Raw genomic sequence first — 24,761 nt, forward strand, 5'->3', positions numbered from 1 at the left:
AATTAAGATCATGGCATCTGGTCCCATCACTTCATGGCATATAGAAGGGGGAAATGTGGAAGCAATGACAGATTTCCTCTTCTTGGGCTCTAAAATCACTTCAGATGGTGACAGCAGCCATGAAATCAGAAGATAATTGCTTCTTGGCAGGAGAGCTATGACAAAACTAGACAGTGTGTTAAAAAGCAAAGACATCATTTTGCTGACAAAGGTCCAACTAGTCAAAACTATGGTCTTTCCAGTAGTCATATATGGGTGTGAGAGCTGGACAATAAAGAAGGCAGAGTGCTGAAGAATTGATGCTTTTGAACTGTGGTGCTGGAGAAGATTCTTGAGAGTACCTTGGAAAGCAAGGAGATCAAACCAGTCAATCTTAAAGGAAATCAACCCTGAACACTCTTTGGAAGGACTGATGTTGAAGCTGAAGCTTCAATACTTTGGCAACCTTATGCAAACAGCTGACTCATTAGAAAAGACTGACGCTGGGAAAGATTGCAAGCAGAAGGAGAAGAGGGTAACAAAGGATGACATGGTTGGATGGCATCATCTATTCAATGGACATGACCTTGGGCAAACTCCAGGAGATGGCGATGGGTAGGGAAGCCTGGCATATTGCAGTCCATGGGGTCACTGAAGAGTTGGACAAGACTTGGCCTCTTAACAACAACAAATGTTCATGAAAGTGCTTGTAAACTACCCGAGCTTGCCAATATCCAGGACTCACTCTTTATACTGGGTAACCTTCCTCTAGAGGGAACTCAAATGGCCCTCCCACCCCAGAGGGTACTTACGCGACAGCAATCCCCCAGTGGATCCCGGCGTTGTCGCCCGCAGAATCGAAGAGAGGCAGGGCCACCAGGGAGATTGTGGGAGCAATGGTCAAGGGGCCAATGAAGCGCATGAGGAAGCCAATGAGGCCAGAGAAGCCCACCAGCATCTGGACACAGGAGGCAACCATAACGGCTCCCTGCAGCTGAAAAGGAAGAGTGGGGTTCATCGACTGAGAGCCCGCGGCGGGGCGGGGCCTCAGGCCTGCCCAGGCCACCGGGATCGGCGGTACCGTCAGAGGCAGGGCATGGGGCAAGGCCGGACCCCAAAGGAACCCACGGAGGGCGAGCTCTGACCTCACTCCTCTCTCCAGTCCTCTATTGCCAACTGTCTGTTGGACATTTTCACCTTATGTGAAGTTTTTCAGAAAGTAGACTTCAAGATTATCTATTGATCATGGTGATAATGCTGATGACTTGTAATACTGGTGTTACCCAGTAGTATATTGACCGTCTTTACTTTTCTCTGTTTTCCTACTTTCCGTCGCAGAGGCTGGCAAAGGGGACAGAGAGTGAATTGTTGAGCTTCTGTGGGCTGTCCAGGCTCAGTCAAAACTTTTCCAGACAAGATGGGAACAAATGAGCTTGCCCATGTTCTAATAAAACTCCACGGACAGGCCCTGAAATTTGTATTTTGTACAATTTGGACTTGTCATAAAATATTATTCTTCTTTGATTTTTTTCCAACCATTTAAATTATAAAACCATTTTTAGCTTGAGGGCCATTCAAAAAACAAACAGAAGACAGGCAACTGGCCAAATTTGGCTCATAGGCTGTAGTTTGCCAACCGCTGAGCTATGGGACTCATTAAGTTTATTTCTCTGTTTTTACTTTACTTATTTGGGTGTTATACATTCTTTTTTATCCCTTGCTTTGAAGTCTGATTTCCCAGAAAAGAAAGAAGTCTGATTCCTGCTTTATTTTGATTAGTGTTAATATAGTATATTCCTCTCCATCTATTTACTTTTAATCTACATGTATCTTTATATTTAAAGTAGGTTTCTAGAGAAAGACAAATATAATATGATATCACTTATATGTAGATGTTTTTTAAAAGGGTACAAATGAACTTATTTACAAAACAGAAATAGAGTCACAGATGTAGCAAACAAAGTTATGGTCATGAAGGGATAAGAGAGGAGGTGTAAATTAGAAGACTGAGGATGACATTACTATATATAAAACAGATAACTAATACAGACCTGCTGCATAGCATGGGAAACATGACTCAGTACTCTGTAATGGTCTATACATATGAGAAAAGAATCTAAAAGGAGTGGATGTATATGTCTAACTGATTCACTTTGCTGTACATCTGAAACTAACACAACATTGTAAATCGACTCTACTCCAATGAAATTTTTTAAAAATCAAAGTAGGTTTCATCTGGACAACATATGGTGGGGTCTTATTTTTTGATCCACTCTGACAATCTCTGGTCTTTTAATCAGTGCCTTTAGAGCAATGATGTTCAAAGTAGTTATTGATCTAGTTGGATTAATATCCACCTTATCCATTACTGTTTTCTATTTGTTGCCCTTGTTCTTCATTTGTTATTTTTGTCTTCTACTCTTTGTTTTTGTATTCTACTCTTTTTCTGCCTTTGGTGGTTTTAACTGAGATTTCTGTATGACTCCATTTTCTCTCCTTTCTTACCATAACTATTATCCATTGTTTTCCCTTTAGTGGTTTCCCTAGAGTTTGCAATAAACATTTACAGTGAACTCAAGTCCACTTTCAAATAACACTATACTACTTCATATGTCGCATGAATAACTTATAGTTACAAAACAATCCTAATTTCTCCCACCTAGCCATTTTATCATTGTTGTCATTCATTTCACTTATAGATAAGCATACACAAGTATATACAATTTTTTAAACTACCATAATACCAGAAGATGAAGTTTAAATTGGTCTAACGTGTTGAAACCTGAGCTTGCCATCTCTTCCCTACCATCATTTTCTTAAAACACAATCACTATTTACCTTTCCTCTCTATTATTTCTTATCTCCCAGAAAGTAATGACATGATTATTGGTCCTATATTTGCCTCACTTTCATTTGTGGCTACTATTGTGATGTAGAGTTGAACTGCTAACCATTGGTGGTTTCAAGACTTGAGATATGTGTAAACAAATATAACCCAGTGAAACATGGAAAAATCTATCTTGAATTCCAACAGGCTAACTCAGTGAATTAAACCAATCCATTGATCAGTGAAAGGAAGTTGAAACTTGCAAAAACATTCTCTTGTTTATAGCACTGGTGAAAAACCCTGGACCAGCAGATGGAGCTAAAACACCACAGCTAAGACTCTGGGTTTGTGCTCACTCTCAGACACTTGGAAGTGATGTGGAAAAGAAATAGTGGGGGCTACCATTCTGGATCTGGGCAAGAGGAACCCCTACCCTGGGCCCTGTGCTTTAGAGCAGGGATTGGCAAACTTTTCCTATAACTGGTCAGATTAAATAAACATTTCAGGTTTTGTGGGCCACATGTAGTTTCTGTCGCATATTCTTTTTTTAATTTTAAACAACTTAAAAATGTAAAACCAGGACTTCCCTGGCGGTCCAGTGGTTACAACTCCACCCTTCCACGTCAGGGGGCAAAGGTTCAATCCCACACACCCCACAGCATGGTGTGGCCAATAATAAATAAATAAATAAAATGTCAAAATTATTCTTAATTGGTAAGGAATGAAAAACAGATTGGGCTTCCCTGGTAGCTCAGCTGGTAAAGAAACCACTTGCAATGCAGAAGACCCCAGTTCGATTCCTGGGTCGGGAAGAGCCTCTGGACAAGGGATAGGCTACCCACTCCAGTATTCTTGGGCTTCCCTGGTGGCTCAGATGGTAAAGAATCCGCCTGCAATGCAGGAGAACTGGGTTCGATCCCTGGTTTGGGAAGATCCCCTGGAGGAGAGCATAGCAACCCACTCCAGTATTCTCGCCGGGAGAATCCCTATGGACAGAGGAGCCTGGTGGGCTACAGTCCATGGGGTCTCAAAGGGTCAGACACGACTGAGTACAGCGCAGCACAAAGCCGATTACAGGCTAGATCTGGTCTAAGAGCCAGAGTTTGCTGACCCTGGCTTTAGAGGACTCAGAAGCACAAGAATAGTGAATGCACTAAAGAAAACTCGGTTACGTCTGTCACTTGGGATCCTGTGCCCGGTGCAGGCTCAGCATGACCCACATCCCTGAACATCCTCTCACTACTAGCACTGTGTCCTCAGAACACAAGGTAACTGCTTCTGACTATTCCAGTGTTGGAGCAGACACGTCATTAGAACCCAGGAAGGATTTGAGCAACAGAAGTGCTCAGGCAGGAGAGGAGACAAATTAACTTGTTGGATCTTTCTTCTCAGATAGTACGAAGGCAAGAGATTCTTGCATAAGAAATTACAGTTCTCGGGGCTTCCCTGGGGACTCAGTGATGAAGAATCCACTTGCCAATGCAGGACACACGGGTTCCATCCCTGATCCAGCAAGATCCCACAGGCTGCAGGGCAACTAAGCCCGTGGGCCACAACTGTTGAACCTGTGCTCTAGGGTCTGGGAGCCACAACCACTGATCCCACGTGCCTCACCTACTGAAGCCCGGGTACCCTAGAGCCCATGCTCCGCAACAAGAGAAGCCACTGAAATGAGAAGCCTACGCACCACAGCTAGAGAGTAGTCCCTGTTTGCCCATGCGCAGCAGTGAAGACCCAGCCCAGCCAAAAATAAATTTTAAAAAAAGGAGTTATAGTTCTCAGTAAGTCTAAGTGAAAGCGAAATTGTGCCCCTGGCATCTAGCAGATCAGGGTAAAGAAACTGATGAAATAAAATTCATATTTTAAGGCAGACAAGAAAAAAATTAAATATAAAAGATGATTGCTCCTTGGAAGAAAAGCTATAACAAACCTAGACAGCATATTAAAAAAGCAGAGACATTACTTTGCCAACAAAGGTCCGTATAGTCAAAGCTATGGTTTTTCCAGTAGTCATGTATGGATGTAAGAGCTGGACCATAAAGAAGGCTCATCACCAAAGAAGTGATACTTTTGAACTGTGGTGCTGGAAAACACTCTTGAGAGTCCCTTGGACTGCAAGGAGATCAAATCAGTCAATCCTAAAAGAAATTAATCCTGAATATCCATTGGAAAGGCTGATGCTGAAGCTGAAGCTCCAATCCTTTGGTCACCTGATATGAAGAGCTGACTCACTGGAAAAGACCCTGATGTTGGGAAAGATTGAGGGCAGGAGGAGAAGGTGACAACAGAGGATGAGATGGTTGGATGGCATCACCGACTCAATGGACATGAGTCTGAGCAAACTCTGGGTGATGGTGAAGGACAGGGAAGCCTGCGTGCTGCAGTCCATGGGGTCGCAAAGAGTCAGACACAACTGAGCGACTGAACAACAACAACAAAGGAAGACAAGAAAAAAAATTAAATATAAAATTCTGTTTCTTTGTGCCTCCTCCCTCCCTAAAATGCAGTGTGCACCCACATTACGCATTAACCAGAGCTCTTCAAAGATGGAAGGGCCAGATAAACAGTAAAGTAGTTTTTTTTTTCTTTCTTCTGATGCTAACAATGTAACTTCTTTTATTTATTTATTTATCTTTTAATTGAAGGATTAGTGCTTTACAGAATTGTGTTGGTTTCTGCCAAACATCGATACGAATCAGCCATAGGTATACATATGTTCCCTCCCTCTTGAACCTCTCTCCCATCTCCCTCCCTATCCCACCCCTCTAGGTTGTAGCAATGTAACTTCTTGAAAGAATAGTGTTCTTTCTCAGCTCTGTTGGGAGTCATGGTGACCTACTGCTCCCTTCTATGTGTTTACCTGGACAATGTGTCCCTGGTGAACTTTACATGAAGTATCAGTATGTCATTTTAACATATGATCCTTTGTCTCAAAAATGTATATGACCATGCCTTTGACTTCTAACAGGTGAAACAGTTCCCAGAGCTTCCTGACAATCTGCTCCCTGGGTTATAATCCTCAGTTTGGCTCAAATAGAATCCCCCACTTTTTTTTCTTAACTTGATAGTTAATTAAAATTTCCACTTCTTATTCTTTGCTTAGTTTTAATTTGGATTTACCAAAGCCGAGTATTGCCTCCATGGGGGAGAGCAGAAACAAAACCAAACCTCAAACCACATGTGTTTTGCGATTCATGCTATTGATGATATAATACAAATAGGCTGCACTGAAGAAGAAATACACCCTGCTTTGAAAAGAGTTCTTTGACAAACGGCATTTGAAGGTTAGCCAATTGACCTGGCAAAAATCCAGGGCCCACCAGCTTGACAAGTGAAATCCTTAGGTATGTCTTGGTCTAGAGCTACATGGAAAAGTTTATTAAATGTTAAAAACTCCTGTTAACTCTGGGTCCACCTTGAGAAAAGAAAGGAAGCACAAGGACTTGATAGATCACTGAAGTACATCCGCATCTCTTGGACTGTACATCAGAGCACAGGCATGCGCAGAAAGGCTGTTTTGAAAGGGAAGAACAGCAGAAAGTTCTGGCTGAAATTCACAAGTTATGGCTCAGACTGGTCTCAGACCAGCGCCCCAACCAGCACAGCACTCCTGAGATAACAGAAGTGTTGGTGGTTGAGTCCACACTGAATGAGGCTTGACCCTAGCAGATGCTAGGTGCTTCAGCTCTAAGTGGGGCATTTGGTGCAGAGGTGGCCCAAAGCAGCTGTTCAGCCACTCTCCCTTTGAAGTGGCTAAGCCACTCTCCTAACTAGTCTGCTACCGGGCACTGTTTGGAATTAGAGCACTATTAACTGGCACCAAATAACTCCAAGATCAGAAATCTCAATGATATCTTGAATGATGTCAGAAAGACATTCAAATAAGAAAGGGGTGTGTGTGCATGCTAAGTCTCATCAACAGAACTTGCTGGTTAAAGGGAAATAGTTACAATCAGAAAAAGAAAACACAGTTACACAGGGAGGAATTCATAGGATCTATGAGTAAGTGACAGTCCTTGCCTTCCCTGGGTGGACACTACTTCACAAGATAATCTAACTCTAGCAACCAAGATTTGGATCTCACTATGTGGGTCTTTGAATTCAGAAATCAAGTTGGAGTCTTGCTAAAGGTGCTGCTCATCTACCTGAGAAAGACTGAGATTAAAAAGTGTAACATTTCAATAGAAGGGCTTTGATGGAGGAAGGAAGGCAAGTCTAAGTCCAGCCAATGAATAATGTGTGTGATGTGCCAGTGGACACGAAATTACCCAGAATCATCCCTTTAGAATTTTAGGTTTTCAAGCTGTGGCCAGTGGACTTAGCAGTTTGGTCTGGCAAGTCGGTCATAGAGGCTGTACTGAAATTTCACCTTTTATGGGACAGGATTTAATAGTCAAATCTCAAATACTGGTGGTTCATATCAATGTCCCCGTGTCTTAAAAAAGGGGAGGGAAGTATGACTTTGAATGTAGTCACTAGGGTCCAGGAGATGACACCTCAGGTCACAAGCCACGCACATGGGGCTCACAAACTACACAATCTCCATCTCTGTCTGACGTTGTGTTTCCCAGGATGATCCAGATTGATGACAATGATGGATTGATTGATGACAGTGATGGGCACAGGTGCCTCTGGTGGGAGAACATGAAGATAAATGGCCCGTCACAGAGCTGGTAGGCTGCCCAAACTGGACAGTCCACAGAGTATGGGAAATTTTTAACACTCTTTAAAAACCTGGTGGTTCTGGAGAATTGTGGTGCTGGAGAAGACTCTTGAGAGTCCCTTGGACAGCAAGGAGATCAAACCAGTCAATCCTAAAGGAAATCAACCCTGAATAGTCATTGGAAGCTGAAACTCCAATACTTTGGCCACCTGATGTAAAGAGCTAACTCACTGGAAAAGATCCTAATGCTGGAGAAAAATTGAGGGCAGGAGGAGAAGGGGGTGACAGAGGATGAGATGGTTGGATGGCATCACCAACTCAATGGACATGAGTTTGCACAAACTCCAGGAGACAGTGAAAGACAGGGAAGCCTGGCGTGGTGTAGTCCATGGGGTCGCAGAGTCAGACCTGACTTACTGACTGAACAACAACACGAAAAACCTGGTATGGACAGTGTTTCTGATTTGAACTTTGCTATCCCATCACTGAAGCCCTGGCCCAGGCTACAACATGGAGACTAGCAACCCAGACTGAAATCACCATGAAGATCAACTTATGTATTAACCTGCTCAAGGATCACTTTTCACAGTATGAACATGACAGGAATGGACCAAGAAATACAATATCAATTGATCTTTTCATATTTCATGACACTTCACCCCAAAGAGTAAAATTACTGCAAAATCAGAATGTGTGCTTGAAGCAATAAAATGTGGGTGACAAAGGCAGGAAGGGCAGGCTTTGCAGGGTAACATAGTGTAAGCTCAAGATTGAGCTGAAAATGGGGTACAAAAGTGAGTTGCCAGTGGAGCAGTTGGAGCAGAGGGTAAAGAAATCTTATTTTCCCAAGACTAGAGCTTTGGTTATGTTCCTTAAGATGGACTACTAGAATCAATTTAATTTGACTTGCTGGTATTCTGATGGTATTTATGGGCCAGATTGGAAAGTCTGGTGTTTTTCAGGATGCATCCTACCCAGTGGAAAGAATCCAGTGACAATATATTTATTAAATCATTTGAAAGTACCTTGGGAAAGGACACACAAAGGAATGTTTAGCAATGTTATTTTTCCTGCCCACTAATTAAAAATTAGGGGAAAAAAACTCAAAACCCCCTCTAGGAGCAAGAAAATGGGTTGAGAAGGGCTCATCGTGGGGGGAATAAAAGATGGTGGCAGAAAGAATTAGAGTCACCAAATCTTGCATCAAATAATGCTACTTTTGCCCATTATATTTAAAATGGGAATAAGAAAATAATTTCTTAGTCATACTTCTAGATACATCTTCAATCTGGAATGAGGGGTGCTGGCATCATAATTGATTCTATGAAACTGAAGCACATCTAATAAAGTTAGACCCAAAGTATACTGGGCTGTATTGAATGGACAGTGAGGAATGAACACCAATATCTACAGTGATGCTGGCATATTTAGGATGTGGTCTGTTGTCTGAACTTTAAGATTAAAAGGTCATAGACTAACTATGAGCTAACAGGTGATTTACATGATACTTGATGAAATGAAAGTCACAGAAATAATGATAAATAACAAAATCTATATTGGGATATTGACCTCTAGTCACCAGTTAAAGGGCTTCCCAGGTGGCGTAGTAGTAAAGAATCTGCCTGCCAATGAAGGAGATGCAAGAGACTTGGGTTTGATCTCTAGGTCGGGAAGAGCTGCTGGTTTAGGAAATGGCAACGTATTCCAGTATTCTTGCCTGGAACATTTCATGCACAGAGGAACCTGGCAGGCTACATGGGGTCACAAAGAATCATACACGACTGAGCATACACACACACACACACACACAAACACACAGTTAATGTGGCAAACATAGGAGCAAGAATGAGTCCAGGTTTTCAAATAGACCTATAAGATGCAGACAATTACAGTTAATTCTATATCATTCAATAGCGTCATAAAAGAATGATACAAGTTTACCATAATGCACTCAGGAGAGTGGCTAACATGAAAAAGCTAGAAAATGTTGGTGAGATTGTGGAGTAACTGGGACTCACATGATGCTGGCAGGAGGGTAAATTGGAACATCCACTTCAGAAATGTATTTGCTAGTGCTTACCCAAGTGGAACATATGCACAATGTGATGGTGAATTTTATACGTCAACTGGACTGAAGGATGCCCAGACAGCTGATAAAACATTATTTCTGCGGTGTTTCCAGAAGAGATTAGTATATGAACTGGTGAGCTGAATGAAGCAGATGGCCCTATCCAAAATGAGTATCTCTCTCTGCTAAACCACTTCAGTCATGTCAGACTACTTGTGACTCAGTGGACAGTAGTCCTCCAGGCTCCTCTGTCCACAGGAGTCTCCAGGCAAGAATATTGGAGCTGGTTTATACTGGTTATATTCGAGGCAAGAATACCGGAGTGCTCTTCTCCAGGGGATCTTTTTGACGCAGGGATTGGACTCATGTCTCTTATGTCTCCTGCATTGGCAGTCATGTTCTTTACCATTAGGGGCACATGGGAAGCCCACCCAAAGTGGGTGAGTGCCATCCAATCCTTTGAGGGACCCAACAGAACCAAAAGGCAGAGGAAGGACATTTTTGCTTGCTGCTTGAGCTGGAACATCCATCTCCCCCTGCGCGCAGACATCAGCACCCCTGGTTCTCAGGCCTTTGGAAACAGATCAGGACTTACATCGTTGTCCCTCCGCCCCATCCCCCACTGGAGTGTTCTGTCCATTCTATTCCCTCTCATTGGTCAAACTTGGGTAAGAATAGGAATCTTGTTAGGAATGTGTCTCCTCTGTATTACCGCTTCCTTCATCTGTCACGTAATGAGAATGTGACCCTTATTGCAACCATGAGGCTGCTGAACTTGGACTGGGTGGGAGGCTGGATGGGCCCTGGCTTCACTAAGGCTTGTCAGCTAGACTCCCAGGGATATCTACTAACAGACTCTGCTCTAGGTCCATAGCCCTGAGTTTTGGAATGCCTTTGGTCCAGGCCTAGTGAGCTTAGGGAAGGCACACTAAGACAATAAGTGAGGGCTGGAGTAATTCCTGAGCAAACTACCTTGTACTAGAAGGAATGGAAAAGATCAGTTTTCATTTCAATCCCAAAGAAGGGCAATGCCAAAGAATGTTCAAATTATCCCATAATTGCACTCATTTTACATGCTAGCAAGGTAATGCTCAAAATCCTTCAAGTCAGGCTTCAACAGTACGTGAACTGTGAACTTCCAGATGTTCAAGCTGGATTTAGAAAAGGCATAGGAACAAGAGATCATATTGCCAATATTAGATGGGTCATAGAGAGAGCAAGGGAATTTCAGAAAAACATCTACTTCTGCCTCATTGACCACACTAAAGCCTTTGACTGTGTGGATCACAACAAACTGTGGAAAATTCTTCAAGAGATGGAAATACCAGATCACCTGACCTGCCTCCTGAGAAACATGTATGCAGGTCAGGAAGCAACAGTTAGAACCAGACACGGAACAATGGACTGGTTCCAGATTGGGAAAGGAGTACGTCAAGGCTGTATAATGTCACCCTACTTATTTAACTTACATGCAAAGTACATGTTGTGAAACACCAGGTTGGATGAGGCACAAATGGAATCAAGATTTCTGGGAGAAATATCAATAACATCAGATATGCAGATGACACCACACTTATGGCAGAAAGCAAAGAGGAACTAAAGAGCCTCTTGATGAAAGTGAAAGAGGAGAGTGAAAAAGCTGGCTTAAAACTCAACATTCAAAAACTAAATTGTGTCATCTGGTTCCATCGCTTCATGGCAAATAGATGGGGAGACAATGGAAACAGTGACAGACTTTATTTTCTTGGGCTCCAAAATCACTGCAGATGGTGACTGCAGCCATAAAATTAAAAGATGCTTGCTCCTTGGAAGAAAAGCTATGACCAACCTAGACAGCATATTAAAAAGCAGAGACATGACTTTGCCAACAAAGGTCTGTCTAGTCAAGGCTATGGTTTTTCCAGTAGTCATATATGAATGTAAGAGTTGGACCATAAAGAAGGTTGAGCATCAAAGAACTAATGTCTTCAAACTGTGATGTTGGAGAAGACTCTTGAGAGTCCCTTGGACTGCAAGGAGATCCAACCAGTCCATCCTAAAGGAAATCAAGCCTGAATATTCTTTGGAAGGGCTGATGCTGAAGCTGAAACTCCAAAACTATGGCCACCTGACGCGAAGAACTGACTCATTTGAAAAGACCCTGATGCTGGGAAAGATTGAAGGTGGGAGGAGAAGGGGATGACAAAGGATGAGATGGTTGAATGGCATCACCAACTCAATGGACATGAGTTTGAGTAAACTCTGGGAGTTGGTGATGGACGGGAAGACCTGGTGTGACAGTCCATGGAGTAACAAAGTGTCAGACATAACTGTGACTGTGTGACTGAACAAGAAGAAGAACCCCACACCATACAGTGCTTGTGTAACTCTGCCCCTGCTCCAGAGGAGGTGGTCCTTTGAGTCACTCTGGGTTTACATATTTAAGGTCAAGCTTGGAGGGACTTGATTGGACTTCCTAGAAATCTCAGGCGACCTTCACTCTCATATATTATTCCACCCATGAGCCATCCTTGACACCTCACCTCCGAGGCCCCATGAGGATGTTAGAGTCTGGAAGCTGTGAGGCCTCTGGTCCCTGATGGTGTGGCTGGGCTTTCTGCTGACAATCCTGTGTGCTGATTCCCTAATCATTTAGATAAGCCAACCTGGAGGACAGGTTTCCTGGTGACTCAGGGTGTAAAGAATCTGCCTGCAATGCAGGAGATCAGGATTCCATCCCTGGGTTGGGAAGATTCCCTGGAGGAAGCCATGGCTACCCACTCGAGTATTCTTGCCTGGGGAATTCCATGGACAGAGGAGCCTGGTGGGCTACAGTCCATGCGTTTCCAAAGAATCAGACATGACTGAGCAACTAACACTCACTGAACTCAACTTCTCCTGGAAGCCCCATGGCCAAACTTTAGAGCCTGCTTCAAGGCCACCAGTTTCTTTCCCTGAATGACACAACTGAGTTAAACAAGAACCAAGTGTCTTAAAGTTTGGAATCTTGCCTAGCGGTGAGCTGAAAAAATGAGTCAACTCCGAAGCCCCTTTTGAGGACTACCCATTCCTCGCACCCCCACCCCCTCAACGCCTTACCTCTCGGATCCTCTTCTGCCATTCCTCAGTAAATTCAGGTGAGCTGGTGTTCACCAGGCTGGCATTGAGTGTCCACGTGGGGCACTTCCATGTGGGAAGAGACAGCATGGCCAGGGAGGGTGCCAAGAAAGCAAATGTCCCTCCCTGGAGAATGGGCAGCCTGGAGGAGGGGAAAGGAGACAGTTACCCACCAGCCCCTCTAACACTGGCCTGTCACTGGCCCCAGCAGAGGCCTTTTAATCCCAAGTCCTACCTTGGTTTCAGGGCAACACATGACTCCTGCAGTTCTCAATTATAGGGAACTCCTATCAATCTCCAGGTCAGATCCACCAACTGCGCCAGACTTTGGACAGGTAGGAGAGGTGGGGAGGATAAGACCAGCAGACCTGATCCCGGTCCTGGGGATGCAAGCCCAGGAGCAGCGAGTCACGTACTGGGAAATGATCTGGGGCAGCACAGAACTCAGGGAACAAGTTTGGTGAGTGCCGCTGCCTTCCAGTCCCAGAGATCAAAGCACAGTTCACACACATCAAGTTCCCCCACTGACAAGAGATGCACAGCCTAGAATCTGGGTGGCCAGATTCCTTTGCACCTTCAAAAATGAAGGACGGTTCCAGACTTCTACCTCCAGGCTCCTTTTTATCACAGGGACTGAACATGCTTGAGGTCCATTATCAGGGTGTGTCCCCCACACAGGCCTTTCTTCCTCCTGGTCAGCGTCTCACTCTGGCCTCTGTGAGAACTTCTAGCAGTGTCCATCTGACTTCTCTCCCTTCAAGGTGAACATAGCCTGATAAGTCAACCTCCAATAACCCTGTCTTACTAGAAGGTCAGAAGCTGTTAAGACTGACCTAGTCTCCTCACCCTGCATATTATAATAGACATGGTGTGGAGGGAGAGTGGAACAGAGAATCTTAGCCTCTTGCTTGCATTTGTCATAGTATAGCATACCCAGTTTACATACTTGTTCTTAACAACACTAAAGGAGTACTTTTGAAATAAGGATTCTATGAAGATAGCTTAAAGAGTCTTCTTGAGAACAAACACATTTTATTTAATGAAAATATTAAGTATATGTAAGAGTTTTACTGCCTAACTGGATTTTGTCCTGGCTAAACATAGGAACTAGCAAGGCCTGAGCATCAGCCTCAGATGAGTTCACAGGCTTGTCAAATGGTACACCCAGGCATGCGGAGAGCTTAGACCTCCAGGTGATTCTAACATCAGCCAGGGTTGAGAACAACTGATCTAGATTCATAAATCTAGACCCATAAGGCTCCAAAAGATTGGAATATATGGCACACACAGGGCAGAAAACATGGGTGATGGAATGGGTATGTATGAATGATTTTTTAATTAAAAAAATTATGGTGGGGAGAGATAAATTAGGACTTCAGGATTAACATGTACACACTAATATATATATAAAATAGGTAAACAAGGACCTACTGTATAGCACAGGGAATTATATTTTATAATAATCTATAATGAAAAAGAATCTATATATATAATATGTATTTATATGTATGTATAACTGAATCAACTTGCTATATACTTAAAACTAACACAGCACTGTAAATTAACTATACTTCAATTAAAAATTCATAGAAATTATGAAGCTAAGTATCTTGACAGAGAAGGGAAACACACTATACTTATATCATTGCAAAATCCCTTTTGAGCTTTTAAAATGAACACAGACATCTTTGCATATCATATGTACCGACAGTATGTAAGACAAGATTTGTGTTTCAGTTTTTTGCTGTAATTCCATATGCACATTTCATTCATTCAACAAATATTTGCTCTGTGGGAGGCACTGGTTGTAAGGCATTGGAAATACCACAGTGAATGAGACAAAATTCCCACCTATATTCTAGTTACATATTTCCTCGTTAGCCCTTGTACTAACAAACTAATCATTTACAGTAACTCACTCTCAGGGATTCTTTTTTTTTTTTTTTCCCTCAGGGATTCTTTAAACAGTTTACAGTTATAAACAATCCATCATTGCTATACGACCATGGCCTCAGCCATTTCAGTATTACTGGGTTCTGTGAGGGCAGAGAAGACTATTTTTCTTTTCTATCCCTCCAGGACCGAGGTTAGTATTGCAAAATCTATCAACATTGGGTTTTCTCATTTCATTTTTTTAGTTTAATAGGCATATAATGAAATCCTGACAAATGTGAATTTGCATTTCATTAAGTCACGAAAGATGTGATTTTATGTCTGTTTTTCCTTGTCTATAAACTGTTTTACTCATTACATAGAAATTAGATACTGCCAAAATATATTTAAAACAGTTTCACTGATGATGAGATTTGTTTTCACTTAAAAAATATTTTCTGTTATTATATCCCTAACTTAGAACTTATTTAAGGGATATTTCAAAATTTTCAAGTAGTTCAGCATTTTTCTAACTCTGTTCATGTTATTTTTTTTTCAAGATTATTACATGTAGTTGGGATAATGTACTAACATGATAGATGCACTTTTTACCTTTTTTTTTTTTTTTTTTTTGGCTGCACCTCTTAGCTTGCAGAATCTTAGTTCACCCACCAAGGGAACTTGCATCAAAAGCACCAAGTCCTCACCACTGAACCACCAGGGAATTCCCCCTACCTTTTTGTAACTACTAAATACATTTTATGTTCAAGAGCAAGATGAACTGTTTCCATTAATTTACTAGAGTGTATTCCTATGTCCTACCATTAGATTCATACAATGTATCCATAAATTCTTCCTTCCCTCTCCTATACTCAGATCTTCCAATCCCATTTTCCATCCATTCCTGTCCTCCTCCCCACCTTGTTTTATGAGCATTACCACCTTGCTCATACTTTTTATTGATACTCTTTTGACAGAGATCTATGTATATTTCTTGCATTTCTACTAGTTTTTCTTTTATGCACTTTCTTGGTGCATGTTTAAGATATATGCATTCAGTATCACCAGAAGGCTTTCATTGTTCTATATACATTTTACCTTTTGTGGTGACTTTAATGTATCTCAGAGCTGCTTTTAATTTCACAATTAATTTCATCTTATTTTAAAAATTGAATTACCTTGAATATTACCTTGAATATGATTCACTATTATTATACATATGCCTTCTAACTCCTTTGTAAACCACAGACTGTTGATTTTTAAAACTCAACATTTTAGAAATAGAAGGGCCATTTGAAGCATATCCAGCCAGGCCTTATCACTTTATAGATAACAGACCTGGAGCCCAGGGTCATAGAATTAACCAGGATAAGTCTTAGGTTCTTTCACCACAGTCCTATAACACCAATTAAGAGCATAGTATAGACCAAAGGCAAGTTCGAATATGACTTTGCCTTATCAGCTGTGTGACGAAGGCATGTTGCCCAACTTCTGCAAGCCTCAGTGTCCTCTTTGACAAAATATAGTAGTAGTCTCCCAAGGAGTAACTGTGAAGATAAAATATATATAAGTGATTAGCATGATGCCTGGGGAAGAGCTCAATAAATAGAATAATCTTTATTATTATTCCCTCTGAAATGTGTGGTTACTTCTGGAAAGGGTCAGTCAATCAGTTCAGTCACTCAGTCATGTCGACTCTTTGTGACTCCATGGACTATAGCATGGTAGGCTTCCCTGTCCATCATCAACTCCCAGAGCTTGCTCAAACTCATGTCCACCAAGTCGGTGTTACCATACAACCATCTCATCCTCTGTCATCCTCTTCTCCTGCCTTCAATCTTTCCCAGCATCAGGGTCTTTTCCAATGAGTTGGCTCTTTGCATCAGGTGCCCAAAGTATTGGAGCTTCATCCCCAGCATCAGTCCTTCCAAAGAATATTTAGGGTTGATTTCTTTTAGGATGGACTGGTTTGACTTCCTTGCTGTCCAAGGGGCTGTCAAGAGTCATCTCCAACACCACAGTTCAAAGGCATTAGTTCTTTGACACTCAGCCTTCTTTATGGTCCAACTCTCACATCCATACAAGACTACTGGAAAAACCATAGCTTTACTATATGGACCTTTGTTGGCAAAGTAATGTCTCTGCTTTTTAATATGCTATCTATGTTGGTCATAACTTTTCTTCCAAGGAGCAAGCGTCTTTTAATTTCATGGCTGTAAGTCACCATCTGCAGTGATTTTGGAGCCCAAGAAAATAAAGTCTGCCACTGTTTCCACTGTTTTCCCATCTATTTGCCATGAAGTGATGGAACCAGATGACATGATCTTAGTTTTCTGAATGTTGAGTTTTAAGCCAGTTTTTTCACTCTCCTCTTTCACTTTCATCAAGAGGCTCTTTAGTTCCTCTTCACTTTCTGCCATAAGGGTGGTGTCATCTGCATATCTGAGGTTATTTATTTCTCCCAGCAATCTTGATTTTAGCTTGTGCTTCTTCCAACCTGGAATTTCACATCATGTACTTTGCATATAAGTTAAATAAGCAGGGCGATAGTATACAGCCTTTACGTATTCCTTTCCCAATTTGGAACCAGTCCATTGTTCCATATCCTGTTCTAACTTTTACTACTTGACCTGCATACATGTTTCTCAGGAGGCAGGTCAGGTGATCTGGTATTCCCATCTCTTGAAGAGTTTTCCACAGTTTGTTGTGATCCACATAGTCAAAAACTTTAGTGTAGTCAATGAAGCAGAAGTAGATGGTTTTCTGGAATTCCCTTGCTTTCTCTGTGATCCAGGTAATATTGGTGATATGATCTCTGGTTCCTATGCCTTTTCTAAATCCAGCTTGAACATCTGAAAGTTCACAGTTCACATACTGTTGAAGCCTGGTTTCAGTCATATGAGGACTTTCTTCATAGCTCAGTTGGTAAAGAATCCACCTGTAATGCAGGAGACCCTGGTTTGATTCCTGGGTCAGGAAGATCTCCTGGAGATGGGATAGACCACCTACTCCAGTATTCTTGGGCTTCCCTTGTGGCCCAGCTGGTAAAGAATCCACCTGCAATGTGAGAGACATGGGTTTGATCCCTAGGCTGGGAAGATCCCCTGGAGAAGGGAAAGTCTACCCACTCCAGTATTGTGGTCTAGAGAATTCCATGGACTGTATAGTCCATGGGGTTGCAAAGAGTTGGAAAAGGTATGTATACCAAAACATTTTCTTAATGTTTCCTCAAATAACAGATGCTATAATATGGGCTTTTTGTTTTGTTTTGTTTTAAAGCTGTTGTCTGGCATTCCCATTTCTTGAAGGTTGGTTCTCTAAGAAGCGCTTCCTAAGACTCTCCCTCGTCCATTCTCCCCTTCCCTTCACTCTTTACTACCTCATCTGTATGCTCAAGTCTGAAGAACATTCCCCACCATTTTCCTTTACAACAACTTGCAAAACCTACAGTCTCAGGACCGTGCCTTAGAAATTTGATAGGATTGATATTTTAAGTGGTCAAAGCCACAGATATGTGTCCGTGGGGGCACTATCAACATCTAAGCTCATATAGTGTTGTAAAGTTACACAGCATTTTCTCATCCTTATCTCAGGAGCACTGCAGGGTGTGTAGCACAATGCTGCCTTGTCTCTGTGTGAGGAAACTGATACTGGGGGAGGTGCCAGTGGCAGGGTTCAACTGGGAAGCGCAGAGCCCTGATCAGAAAGTCTGGGTCACGGGGCCAAATTGTGACAGTATATTTGTTATAAGAACAATTCATAAGAGTACATGTGGTAAGAACAAACTTCTTACACAGTTTATGGTAACAATTAAGCGAGTAATTGTTCTCATTTCTTAGTATATATGAATACTTCCATTTGGGCTCATAAAGTAGGAACAGCTAACCTTTTGGAAGTATCGGGAAGTTAAGCTTCAATCCTTCTCCCTGAGTTCTCATGCACTCCATAAAAATAGTATACATGATACTTGTTAAAGACGTTAAGGCAGGCTTTATTCAAGGGGGCTACTACAATGGGATTTAGTCATAGGGGAGAGACATCAGGCTCAACTCCCAATGTGACAAGGAAAGGTGAAAATTTATAGCTAAGGAGGAGGGTGGGGTTCAGTGGATAGAAAAGTACTAAGAGGAAGCATCGGGGTGAGGAGAGGATTCTTGATGAAGACAGGACAAGGTGATTGGACATCACCTGGGGATGATGGAGAATGAGGAACCCAATCAGAGGGTGAGGGTGGATAGTCTGACTACAGGACTGAGCAGGATTCTTGCTAAAATTGAACCTTGCAGAGACCAACATGGAAGCTCAAAAGTCAAGCCTAGCTGAACAGTTGTTTATTGGATGTAGCAGTAGGATGATCATAGTCAATCTTGTATGTTAGACACTATGACTAAATGGATCTCTTCCAGTTAAATAGACTCAGCACAACTTGGGCTTGTACAAAATCCTGCAGCATAAGGGGGAAGGTTGCATAATACTTTGGAGTTCCTAAAACTACACTGGAAACTAGAAGGCAAGGGAACAATGATTTCAAAATTCTGAAAAAAAAATTACTTCCAACCCCAAATTCTATATCCATCCAAGTTATCAATCAAGTATGAGAATAGGATCAAGATATTTTCACATATGATGAGTCTTACAAAATTTATCTCCCATGTAGTCTCTCAGGAAACTACTGTGTGTTCATGTTCCACCAAAAAGAAGAGAAAGGCATGGGGTCAAGAGATCTAGACTTGAAAACTGACATGAAGAGAATTGCCAGGATAAGGGTAAAGAGGCATCTCAAGATGACACATCTAATATACACCAGGAACGTAGCGACTGTTCCAGACTACAGCAAGTCAGAGAGCCCCAGGGGGTAGTTCATCAAGAAGATGAAGCTGATAGCTACCCGATGTGGTGAAATTATCAAGAAGAGATTTATACCAACAGGCAGGGAGTTTATCATTGAAATGAAAATAAACAGAAACTTTAAAGTATTTTTTAAAAGATATTAATTTTAGAGAAAACACGCAGTCATTATGTGCAGACTTCCCCAGTGGCTCAGTGGCAAAAAATCTGCCTGCCAAGGTGGGAGCCATGGGTTCGATCCCTGGTTTGGGAAGATCCCCTGGAGAAGGAAATGGAAACCCCCTCCAGTGTTCTTGCCTGGGAAATCCCATGGACAGAGGAGCCTGGTAGGCTACAGTCCACGAGGTCTCAAAAGAGTCAGGCATTACTTAGTGACTAAACAACAACATTATAATGCGAACACTCAATGTTGGGAAGATGTGAGAATAGGAAGATGGAAAATATGCTTATATGTGGTAGGAGTGAGGGGCTGTGAAAGAAAATGAAATCATAGTCATCCATATTGACACTTCAGTCATTAGTGCACAAGACGGAAGTGTATTAATTACAGACTCGGGGGAAAATAGCTAAATAATCAGCTTGGAGGGATGAGAGTGCTTGCCTCTGTCTAGAAGAAAGGGGAGGGGATAGATCTCCTTCTCTGGTAGGAGAAGGCTGTGTGTCTGTCTTCTTTAAACCCATCACTACCTACTGCCTTGAGAGTGCCTTTGACAGCCACCCACATTGCTCCAGTCCTCCCTTCTGATCTGCCCCACAGATTTGCACACCTATTCTTTTCTTTTTTCTTCTAAGGGCTTCAATGCTGACCACCACAGGGAAACAGATTGGGAAAACAGAGATAAAAGCAGGTGAAGAGACAAAGGTTGCAGAATCTGGAAGGTTGTCTCAAGCTTGGAGCCGTGAGCCATATCTCCCAGCCCCACTTCCAAGATGGTAATGAGCAGTCTACTGGACTTTTGCTCTCAGGCAAAGTACATCATGCAAAATGATGGGCTGGATGAAGCACAAGCTGGGATCAAGATTGCTGGGAGAAATATCAATAACTTCAGGTATGCAGATGATACCACCCTTATGGCAGAGAGTGAAGAAGAACTAAAGAGACTCTTGATGAAAGTGAAAGAGGAGAGTGAAAAAGTTGGCTTAAACCTCAATATTCAGAAAACTAAGATCATGGCATCTGGTCCCATTACTCCATGGCAAATAGATGGGAAAACAGTGGAAACAGTGGCAGACTTTATTTTCTTGGGCTCCAAAATCACTGCAGATGGTGACTGCAGCCATGAAATTAAAAGACGCTTGCTCCTTGGAAGAAGAGCTATGACCAACCTAGACAGTATATTAAAAACCAGAGACATTACTTTGCCAACAAAGTCTGTCTAGTCAAAGCTATGGTTTTTCCGGTAGTCATGTATGGATGTGAGAGTGAGACTATAAAGAAAGTTGAGTGCTGAAGAATTGATGCTTTTGAACTATGGTGTTGGAGAAGATTTTTGAAAGTGCCTTGGACTGCAAGGAGATCCAGCCGGTTCACCCTAAAGGAAATCAGTCCTGAATATTCATTGGAAGGACTGATGCTGAAGTTGAAACTCCAATATATTGGCCACCGGATGAGAAGAACTGACTCATTGGAAAAGATCCTGATGCTGGGAAAGATTGAAGGCGGGAGGCGAAGGGGACAACAGATGATGAGATGGTTGGATGGCATCACCAACTCTATAGACATGAGTTTGAGTAAGCTCCAGGAGTTGGTAATGGACAGGGAAGCCTGGCATGCTGCAGTCCATGGGATCACAAAGAGTCAGACATGACAGTCCCTGAACTGAACTGAACTGAAAGATTCAAAAGGTGTGGGGCTCAAGAAACATGTCCTGATACTTTCCTAAGAAAAAGTTTTAAATGGTTCTTACTTCTCCCAGTTATAAAGCAACACATGGACTCTGAAGAAAAATTAATGGTAAATAAAAATACAAAGCATAAATCACCATAATTCCACAACCCAGAAATAATTATTAACATTTTATTCTAATCATTTTTTTAACCCTTGAGTAGATAAACTTTATCAGCACACATACAATATTGGTACATACCTTTCATATATAATATGTATCACCCAGAAATAACCTTTAACATTTCTTTGATTCTTTTTGCTATCTTTAATTAGATAAATGATTATCAGTTTACATAAGACGTATTTCTCTCACGGGCTTCCCTGGTGGCTCAGCAGTATAGAATCTGCTTGCAATGCAGAAGACCCAAGTTTGATCCCAGGGTTTGGAAGATCCACTGGAGAAGGGCATGGCAACCCACTCCAGTATTCCTGCCTGGAGAATCCCAAGGACAGAGGCGCCTAGCAGGCTACAGTCCATAAGGTCACAATGGGACATGACTAAAGTGACTTAGCAAGCACAGAGTTCCAACGGCACATCTGGTGCCTTGTGCGATTCGTCCCTGAGGCAAGGACAAGGTGGCTGCAGACCTCTGGTGATGGGCATGGACTTTCTGCAGAACCTAGCAACAGATACAGAGCTCGGGCAGATCAGGGCCCAGCTGCAGGCAAGTCCGTGGAAGAAAAGGACCCAGGCTGAGTGGGCAAGACTATATAGAAGGTCTGAATGTACTTTGGGCAGAAATACTGGCTCCACACTTGAGACATTCCCAGGAAAACAAAAAGGGAGATATATCACTTGGAACCACTCCAGAAAAAGAAAATCCCAGGTAAAAATGAATAATTCCAAAAATGGAATTATTCCAGAAATGGAATTAAGACCCAGAATTACACAGTCAATATTTCATTTCCTTTAGTGATTACATTTAAACTTAATGCTTTCTTTTGAAACAAATGGTTACATAAATTCAGAATTGAGCACCTCAGTGGGAAGGGCCTTGGGAGATATACCCAAGACCCTAAAGTCACACCAGGGAGGCAGCCATCCCTCTGCCAAGGGTTGCAGCTGCCTGCCCCACAGTGGGCACTGCACTCTTCAGCTCTTATTCAGGAAGTTGTTATTGCCTCTTATCCTTCCCTTTGACTATTTAACATGGTTTTAATCATTAACATCTTCTGAAATCTTATTGCAGTATCAGCATTTTTGTTTACAGTCTAAAACAGTACATCATTAAATACTGTTTATCTGATAACCTGCAATCAAATCTACTAGGCCTTTGCATCACAGGCTATCAGCTAGTTTTATAATTTCTAATGTCTCTAATGAGCTACTGTACTTGTTAATCTCCAAACAGGAAGGCTATTTTGGGGAAATAATCTCAGGTGTATTCCAGTCCCCATCTTAGTCTAAGACATTAGCATGGCTTTATTTCTTAATCTTATTTCCCTTTTTCTTTGCATGTTTAACTAGGTAAACCGATTCTCTTAACTCTATCTTCTGATTTTGTTATGCCTCTCACAGGGTTTACCAGAAGGTGAGGTCCACAAGCACCCTCAGTACTGAGATTCCAGTAGGAACACAGTACTGCATCATCTTCTCTGTCAACAACACAGGTGTCCACATATTAGAGATGGAAGGACTTACAGATACGACACACTTCAACTCCCTTATTTTACAGATGAGAACACTGGGTTTTAGAGAGGGTGAATGGCTTGTGCAGGTTCCCACAACACAGAAGCCAGAACTAGAATGCAGGCCCGCAGCTTCCAAGATCAACATTTTTCCATTATTATAGTGAGCACCATCTCAGTTTAAGGCAAGGAGCTTCCCCATCCAGAAGAGCCGTGTGTGTGTAACTCTCCATGGGGCGGCCCTGGGGTGGGGCCTCCTGGGTGTCCAGGCAGGGGGCTGCAAGGCCTCGCCACTGCAGCACCTGTCACCCCAGGGGTTGATCCTGGGAAGGTAGGAGGGGTCCTGGACTTCAGGGACTTGAGAAACAGACCAGACCAAACCTTAAACCTCTCTCAGTGCTTGGTGGGGGGTTTGGAAGAAATCTTGGCTCTCAGAGATGATGACAAAATAAGGAAGAGAGAGAAGGAAATAACCTGACAAAGATGTAGGCTCTAAACCCCTTTCCTCAACAAAAAAGTGGGAGACCTTAAGGACTGGTATATCTCCTGTAAATGACTTGCAAAAGCGGCACTTTGGAAAGAGCCTTTGATTTGATTTAGGCAAGAAGACTAGGTTAGGAAGGAATATACTCTAGATACTCTCTACAGGCAGCCTATCTTGGAATAATCAGCCACCTTGTAACAGCCTTCACTTGTAGTTTGACTCAGATAATTGATAAAGGATAAATAAATGATAGAGTAAATCCTGAGTTCTCATCAGAAGGAAATTTTTTTTCTGTTTCTTTAATTTTGTATCTATGTGAGATGATGGATGTTCATTAAATTTACTGCACTAATCATTTCTTGATGTATGTAAGTCAAATCCTTATGCTGTCACTTATACAGTGTTGTCTGTCAATTACATCTCAATGAAACTGGAAGGAAAAAAAGAATAAATAATAATTTTTCCTCTCAAGTAATTTTCTCATAAGACAGGTTGGGCAGAAGCACATCGTAGGGAATGTTTTCCATGTTCCTCTGCATCTCCAAAACTGGGCACAGACCTGGCACAGATTAGGTCACAAGCAGACTTACAGTGAAGATTCCCTCACTTGCACCGCTCCTTCTAAAGTCCAGGGAGGCGTCCCCACAGTGTGTTCACTAGCCACAAGCCTTGTAGAATTTGCAAAGGTATAAGGTTTCAAGCATGGCTACCTGTAGCTATTTGTATTCCTTTAACCAAGAACTCTGGCTAATGTAGATAGTAAATGTTGGAGCTGGGACTTCAACTTAGGTGCTTACTTCTGATCCTGTGCTCCCTCTATCATGTCACATCAGCTTTCTAACTCATCTCAGGCTACAAGCCAAGCAAATCTTATTGCTTCCCTGGGAGATAAAAGTCAGAATCCATGGGGAGGAGTTTTACCTACCTGATTCCTAAAAATACTTGCAGGAGAGTACAGATGCCAGAGACAAAGAAAATGGTGCTGATGAGGTAGCTCTGGGTCAGGGGATCATGCTGCAAACACAGGTCCTTGGCCAGGATGAGCGGCACTGCCACAAGCCCCCCTAGGGCCGTGAGGAAGTGCTGTGGGCAGAGCAGAGAGAGGAGAGAGACTTAGAGATGCTGTGGCTGCCTACTCCACCTAATCCTATTCCTCCCACTGGAGGCTCACTCAATCTCTGGTCTCAGAGGAGATTCAGGCAAGTGGCAGGAACTAGGAAGGTCTGGCAGCAAGAAGCAGGGACACAGCCAGAAGGTCTGGGCTTCAAAGACAGGACCCAGGGCTGAGAACTGCTGTTCTAGGTAAGGAACCAAGGTAGGGACACAGTGCAGGAGGATGTAACAGGAACCAAGGAAGTGGGCTTAAGAATAGGAATAAGACAAGAGGCTCATTATTAAAATAAGGCA

At 42.4% G+C, this 24,761-nt stretch overlaps 1 protein-coding gene across 2 annotated transcripts in view; it reads right to left on the minus strand.

The window, feature by feature from the left end:
* The window catches only part of LOC136170600 (solute carrier family 23 member 1-like), a 56,869-nt gene that overhangs the window by 14,465 nt on the left and 17,643 nt on the right, over positions 1-24,761 (minus strand). The window contains exons 3-5 of one of the 2 annotated variants that reach the window (XM_065938927.1): positions 24,280-24,437; positions 12,616-12,775; positions 792-973 (exon numbers count right to left, since the gene is read on the minus strand). In XM_065938927.1, the coding sequence (XP_065794999.1) occupies positions 792-973; positions 12,616-12,775; positions 24,280-24,437 (500 nt within the window). The remainder of the gene's footprint in view (positions 1-791; positions 974-12,615; positions 12,776-24,279; positions 24,438-24,761) is intronic. The other variant, XM_065938928.1, reaches the window with a different exon arrangement.

Source organism: Muntiacus reevesi, chromosome 6 (genome assembly GCF_963930625.1).
Source record: "Muntiacus reevesi chromosome 6, mMunRee1.1, whole genome shotgun sequence".
In the NCBI taxonomy this organism is placed as follows: Eukaryota; Metazoa; Chordata; class Mammalia; order Artiodactyla; family Cervidae; genus Muntiacus; species Muntiacus reevesi.